The sequence below is a fragment of the Elephas maximus genome, chromosome 7 (assembly GCF_024166365.1).
Source record: "Elephas maximus indicus isolate mEleMax1 chromosome 7, mEleMax1 primary haplotype, whole genome shotgun sequence".
Taxonomy (NCBI): domain Eukaryota; kingdom Metazoa; phylum Chordata; class Mammalia; order Proboscidea; family Elephantidae; genus Elephas; species Elephas maximus.
In genome coordinates, this window is record NC_064825.1 from 59,361,829 (window position 1) to 59,369,302 (window position 7,474).

Consider the following 7,474-nt stretch of genomic DNA (forward strand, 5'->3'; position numbering starts at 1 on the left):
CCCCAAGTTGGAAGCCAGCATCAATGTTTGATTTAACTCTCCAGATTTCACTCATTTCTTGGCCTACTATTTTTTATTTTTTTTGTCTGTTCGTGAATGCATTAAAAACATTCAAATATAGATATTAAAACAGGTATAGATATATGTGAACCTGTAGATGTGAATATAAATACAGGTAAAGACCCAGTCACAGATAGGATTTTATTCATTTTCATCAAGAGATTTGTTCCATGTACCCAGTCCAACATGCTTCTAGATGACCTCATGCTTCATTATCTTTAAAAATTGATAGTGGATGCCATGTAACCTTTAATTAATGCTTGCATATGTTTTAAAATTTAAACAAATATTTTCTCAGCCTTAGTCTCTTTGATTTCACTTGTGTTATTGCGATAACACTTGATGCTTAAATAATTTCTGATTCATTAAATATTAATCAATCAAGTAAACAAACTCAACAGATGAATTCACAGCAGGGAAAATGTCAAATGGAACACAGATGAAAGAAGAAAGATGGAAAACATTGTTTTACTCACCCTTTTACATATAGTCTACAAATGTTTATTAGCTGCCTCTTATGTGACAGAAATGTGCTAGGCACAAGGAATGTGAGATGAACAAGGTGGGTTTTGTGCTTGCGCTTATAGATCTCACAGGCTAAGTACAAAGTCATTACGGTCAATGGCAGAATTAACTCCTTCTCTCTTCTTCAGCCACTCAAAGACACCTACTCACTAGAGTCGCTGCTAATGCTGCCTTGTAGCAACAACACCCCCTCTAGAGAAGTCTCTGATTTCCTCCTGAACTGTTTTGTCAGATCTCCCAACTGGCAGCACTGGCTGTCCCTGCCCCTCAGCCTGCTCTTCCTCCTGGCCATGGGGGCTAATTCTGCTCTCCTGATCACCATTTGGCTGGAAGCGTCCCTGCATGAGCCCATGTACTACCTGCTCAGCCTTCTCTCCCTGTTGGACATGGTGCTTTGCCTCACTGTCATCCCCAAGGTCCTGGCCATCTTCTGGTTTGACCTCAGGCCCATCAGTTTCTCTGCCTGCTTCCTCCAGATGTTCATTATGAATAATTTCCTGCCCATGGAATCATGCACCTTCCTGGCCATGGCCTACGACCGCTATGTGGCCATCTGCAAGCCCTTACATTACCCATCCATCATCACTGACCAATTTGTGGCAAAGATTGTTGTCTTCATCTTGACCCGGAATACATTTCTCACTGCACCTATCCCCATCCTCTCTGCTCGGCTCCATTATTGTGGAAAAAATATCATTGAGAACTGTATCTGTGCCAACCTCTCTGTGTCCAAGCTTTCCTGTGATAATATTGCCCTTAACCGAATCTACCAGTTAATTGTGGCCTGGACTCTTCTGGGTTCTGATCTCATCCTCATCTTTCTCTCCTATACTTTCATCCTCCGAGCTGTTCTTAGACTCAAGGCAAAGGGGGCAGCTGCTAAAGCTCTGAGCACATGTGGCTCCCACTTTATTCTTATCCTCTTCTTCAGTACCATCCTGCTAGTTTTTGTGTTCACCCATATGGCTAAGAAAAAGGTTTCCCCTGATATTCCTGTCTTACTTAATGTCCTACACCATGTAATTCCTGCAGCTTTGAATCCCATTGTCTATGGGGTAAGAACCCAGGAGATTAAACAGGGAATTTGGAAATTACTGAGGAGGGGTGATTGACAACAGAAAGTGATTATGTTCTTGCTTTGCTCTTCTGGATTGGGAATACAAAAAATCACAATTGGAGGCAGGAACTGAGGGAGAAAAATATAAGCCTAATCTGCTCTCTGGACATGCTTGATATGAGCTATATGGTTTCCCTTTTTTGAGGGGTTACATCCTACTTCTTGCCATTCCATGGCTTCCTGGCAGAGACTAAGAATATAGATGTATAATCTCTCACCATATCTCTCAAGCCCGAAGCTATGAATTTTGATAAACCCAGCAACAAATCTAAATGCCTGCTCCTAAATAAATCCCAGATGGGGCCAGGGGAAATTGAAAATCAATACTTGCTTAAAGATGTTTGGTTGATCTGAAAGGTCAGCACTTAGAGACATTTTCCTTTAGGCATTCGAAAATATTTATTGAATGTTATTTTGTATCCAGCATGGTGTTAGAAAATGGAAAACTAACATAAACACATCTTGGTCCCATTACTCAAGGGGTACACAGTCTAGTGGAGAAGGCAGAAATTATGTAAAAGCGATTAAAACCCATGAATAAGCCCAGAAGAGAGGAAGCGAATCCTCTAGGTAGGGTCAGAAGGGTACACAGAGGCAGTAGGATGATAGATTGGCAGAATAACAAAAGAATACCATATCGAAAACTGACCATCATAAGTCAAAGCACAGAAGCATAATAGTCGTTGGCTCATTTAGTGAATAGGGGGTAATTCTCTGCTGTTTCCCTATCCCAGTTAATGCCAATTCCAGACTTCCAGTTTTTCAAGCAAAACCTCAGGGGCATCCTCATTTCCCCCTTTCTTTTATCACCAATATCTCATCCACAGTCAAATCCTGTCAACGTTACCTTCAAAACATTCTTAAAATCCTACAACTTCTCCCTATTTCCATTGCTATATCCAAATTCAAGCCACCACATTTCCACTCTGGATTACTTTAACGGCCCAGAGGTAAATGGACAGAGGGGACTCCTTGTTGTTTCCTTACAGTTTAGCCCAAATAGAGTGAAAATATGTCATGTCAGTCATGTCACTGATATGCACTAAAGCTCTGCACAATTTCATATATCACTCAGAATAAAAGGGAGAATCATTATAGTGGCCTGCGAGATCCTACATAGTCTTATTCTTGGTTGCCTGTTCAATCTTCTACTTCAGACCACTCCGTCCAACCAAAGGAAAACCAAACCCACGGTCATTGAGTCAATTCCGACTCATAATGATACCATATCCAAACTATCTAGCAATGTCTCAAATTCTCAAGCACACCAACCAAATTCCTGCCTCTGGAAACTTTACTTGTTTTTTCCTTTGCCTAAAATACTTTCCACAAATAGCTCTCGCCTTCAAGTCCGTTGGGTTTCCTGGACACTACTTTAAAAGCTGAAACCCTTGTGATATAGTGGTTAAGAGCTACAGCTGCTAATCAAAAGTTCAGCTACCAGGCACTCCTTGGAAAAAGTATGGGGCAACTCTACTCTGTCCTATAGGGTCTCTATGAGTTGGAATTGGCTCAACAGCAACGGTTTTTTCTCTTCTTTTCTTTTTTTTTTTTTTCGTTAAAAGCAGCACTCCACAATATTCCTCTGAAACACAAATTATTTCCTAACGTCACTGTTCAGCATAATATAGGGTTGCCATGAGTTAAAATCAACCCAACAGCAACTGCTTTTTTTAAGAGACCATAAAATTTACTAATTTATTTGTTTAGTCAGCCTCCCTTCACTAAAATTTCAACAGCATAAGGGCAGAGATTTTTGTCTGTTATATTCACTGTTCTTAATCCAGTGCCCAGGACAGTTCCTGGCACATGGTATGCTTTGTCATCGGATTGATTTCGACTCACAGAGACACTATAGAACAGAGTAGGATTCTCCCATAAGGTTTCTAAGGGTGTGATTTTTTTTTTTTTAATTTTTCTTTAGAGGAAGGTTTACAGAACAAACTAGTTTCTTATCAAACAGCACACACATTTTTCTTTCACATTGGTTAAAAACCCCACGACATGTCAACACTCCCCCTCCTCAACCCTGGTTTCCCTATTATCAGCTTTCCTGTTCCCTCCTGCCTTCCAGTCCCTGCCCCAGGGCTGGGGTGCCTCTTTAGTCTTGTTTTGTTCCATGGGCCTGTTCAGTCTTTGGCTGAAGACTGAACCTCAAGAGTGACCTCCTTACTGAGCTGAAAGGGTGTCCAAGGGCCATACTCTCAGGTTTTCTCCAGCTTCTGTTCAGGCCAGCAAGTCTAGTCCTCCTTTCTGAGTTAGAATTTTGTTCTATATTTTTCTCCAGCTCTGTCCAGGACCCTCTTTTGTGATCCCTGTCAGAGCAAACAGTGGTGGTAGCCGGACACCATCTATTTATACTGGACTCAGTCTGGTAGAGGTCATGGTAAATGTGGTCCATTAGTCTTTTGGACTGAACTTTCCCTTGTATCTTTAGTTTTCTTCATTCTTCCTTGTTCCCTAGGGGGTGAGACCACTGGAATAAAATGTAGAACATTTTTTTCTAAACTATGTTATGCCAATTCAGCTAGATGTCTCTGAGATTATAGTCCCCACAGCCCTCAGCCCACCATTCGGTCCCATAGGGAGTTTGGATGTGCCTATGGAGTTACCAGAATCTTGACTTCAAGGCTATAAAGCTTTATGGAAGCAGACTACCACATTGTTCTCCTGCAGAGTGCCTGGTGGATTTGAATGACTGACCTCTTGATTAGCAGCCAAACGCTTTAACAACTATACCACCAAGGCTCCTGGTATATGATAAAGACCTATAAATGTTTGTTAAGTAAATAATTGAAAGGATGTTGAATAACTAAATGAATGTATGCTAGTTACTAGGAATATACAGTCCTTGTCCTCTGAGTGTTTATATTAGATGTCAGGAGTGCGGAAGAGAGTACATTTCAAGCATGATCCCAAGTTTCTGGTCTGAGTAACTGTATGGAACAGGCAGGGATCAGATCAGAAGTACACTTTTAGACATTTTGAGTTTGAACAGCCATGAGACATACAGGTGAAAGTGTATAATAAACACTTGGATCTACAGGCTTGCCTCTCAAGTAAGATATAAAATTTGGAATTGATTACTGATTGTAATTAAAGGAATGGGAATATATAGTAAAAAGAAAAGGAAACCCACAAAAAAGCCAGAAAAAACCCCACATCATCCATATTTTCTGGTAGGGAAACTAGCATAACGATAAAACAATGGGAGTAGAAACAAAACAAGAGACTCACAGAAGAAAGCACCACAAAATAGATGGTAGTCAATTAGGAGGGTATGCTCAACTGCATTTAAGACTACCCATAGAGTGTATAAGTTCCCTGTCTATATAAGCAATTTAATTTTTTAAATGCTTTACAATATTTATGGGCCCATGTGAAGTAAAGTGATTAACCAAGAAAACTTAGGATAATGGATAGAGAAAAAAAATCTTATATATTTATTTATTGTCCCGTCAGGTTCTTTGAAGTGTTAAGGCTCTATCTCTTCCTGTTCAGTCCATGTAGCATTTCTTCATGTTCTTTATTGCCAAGTGTGCCTTTCCTAGCTAATTCTATATCTTCCACCAGAAGAAAACTGTACTAATACTGCTATTACTCATAATACTATGACCCTTTGAAACAAGTTTTATTAACTGTATAGATCATTTGCCTCTACAGTTCCTTAATAGCATTTATTTAATGCCAGTTACAACACTACTCATGATACTACTGTATCACCCATCATGGTGCCCATAAACATTGGCTTCTAATGAGTCTCTCAAAGATTGCTACTGTTCTTCATTAATAATGACCACGTCTCCAAGTCTTGACCAGAGTATACAGTAAAGTGTGAACAGTAATTTTCCGGTCATGTTAAATTTACCGTTCACTTTAACACATTCTCTTTTGGACTCTTTAGGCCATAATCAATGCAATTTCTACAGTGATATCTTTCAACATTGGCCATGGTTTCTCTAAGGAGACCAAGAGTTTTCCATAACATTCCACAATAAAGCATATGTCTAAAAGAAGGACTTTCCATTCAGTTGTTATTACAATCAAAAGAGAAAACTTTTCAATTTCAATGGCAAAATGCCTTGTTGCCTTGTATCATATTGCAATGAATCCAGTGATATAAAATATGCAATTTATGAGGCTGAAATTTGAATTACAAAACAGAACATTTCTTTTATGCATAAAATTATATGTTTGTATGTTCTATTCATAAACTAATGGGCATAACATAAAATGACATTTGAAATTTATCCATTATGCTGTTTGTTCTGAAAAAAATAATTTATCTTACCTTCATTTCAGCAAAGTCATTATGTTGTTGTAATCCAAATTTTTGAATAATAAACACTCTATTGACTATTGCCAGTAATGCTAAATTAGATACTCCTCCTGTGTCATTAAACTCCAAAGGTAGATTTTTTTTTTTTAATTTAAGAGAAACTTCACTGTACTAAAGTGAAGTAATAACTGGAATTGTCAATAAAATTCTCAAAACAATTACTGAAATTTGGAAATGAATTATGAAATTACATATGTTTAACCATTGTAATGATGTTGCACACAGTAAAGTATAACACAGTATTTGAATTTTATGTAGTAATCAATGCCAATTAAATTGTGATTATTTTCATCCCTTAATGCATTTCTTAAATTATGCTTTCAAAAATTTCAGGTGTATACAGAAAACTGAAAATAGCTGTGTGTTGCTCAATTTGTTCAAGCCTAAAATGGGAAAGATGTAAATAACCAGAAAGTAAGGATGATGGGGGCAGGGGGTGGTTTCTGGGAGAAGCACTTGGAAGTAGAATTTTTTATGGGTGAGTTTGAGTGAGAGGCTGTGGATTCAGTGTGTGAAGTCCTTACTCCGAACCCAGGCGGGTGCTATCCACATACATTCTTTCAAGAGAAATGGGTCCCCGTGAACATAATCCCAGAGGTTCCTTCAAAGCAAGAAGGAATTAGAAGACACAAAGATGTCAGAATTAGAACACAAGGCTATTAAAAGACTTGCTATAACTGCATTCCAAATATTTAAAAAATATAAGTGGAGATATGGAAGACACTTTAAAAACCAAAATTAAGAGGTGGAGCCAAGACGGCAAAACAGACACTTCTGGTGAGCCTTCTTTACAACCAAGACTCAATAAAACAAGTGAAACAACTATATTTATGACAAACTAGAAGCCCTGAGCATCAAAGGCAAGCTTAGAAAATGAACTGAGGGCAGGCGGAGGAAGAGACTGTTCAGAAGGGGGGAGGAGTTACCGGACCCGAATCACTGGAAGCCCTCAGGCACCATTCCTGGGAGTGGCGGTGGCATGCTGATACTAGCGTTCTGCCACAGTTTGCTCAGGGAGAAGCAGCCAGCCACACAGCCTACTTAGCAAAAGCTAAGTACTTGCCTATAGTTTACCACTCCCCCCCACCCACAAGCCAACTTCAGTGGCTGAATTCCCTGGGCCTGAGATAAGCCGTGTTCAGTGCCTAGAGCCATCCTCCTGGACTTGGAGAAGGAAAAAATTTACAAATGGCAGAAAAGATAATTTGCAATTTCCACTAACAGGGGAGCTCAGGACAGAAGCAGCTCCTCTCCAGGCATAAACGGTCCATGGACTTTGAGTACCTTTCCCCTCTACATGGACCTGTGTGGGCCTATTTCAGTAGAATAGGCCTTCGTTGGCAAACTCCAACCATTTCAGCTGTGTGACAGAGAGTTGGGGGTTTGATGTTTCATATTGCTTTGTCTATTAAGCAGGGGCCTCACCTACCCAC

The 7,474-nt window shown here is 39.5% G+C and overlaps 1 protein-coding gene across 1 annotated transcript; it reads left to right on the forward strand.

Annotated features, from left to right (window-relative positions):
* Positions 1-749: 749 nt before the first annotated feature.
* On the forward strand, positions 750-1,697 carry LOC126080060 (olfactory receptor 56A3-like). The gene has a single exon (XM_049891375.1). It carries the CDS (start codon positions 750-752, stop codon positions 1,695-1,697), a length of 948 nt encoding a protein of 315 aa, XP_049747332.1.
* Positions 1,698-7,474: the final 5,777 nt, after the last annotated feature.

What these genes read in the sequence shown, in the direction of transcription:
- LOC126080060 (XM_049891375.1), top strand. Translation starts at nt 750, where the DNA reads ATGCTGCCTTGTAGCAACAACACCCCCTCTAGAGAAGTCTCTGATTTC.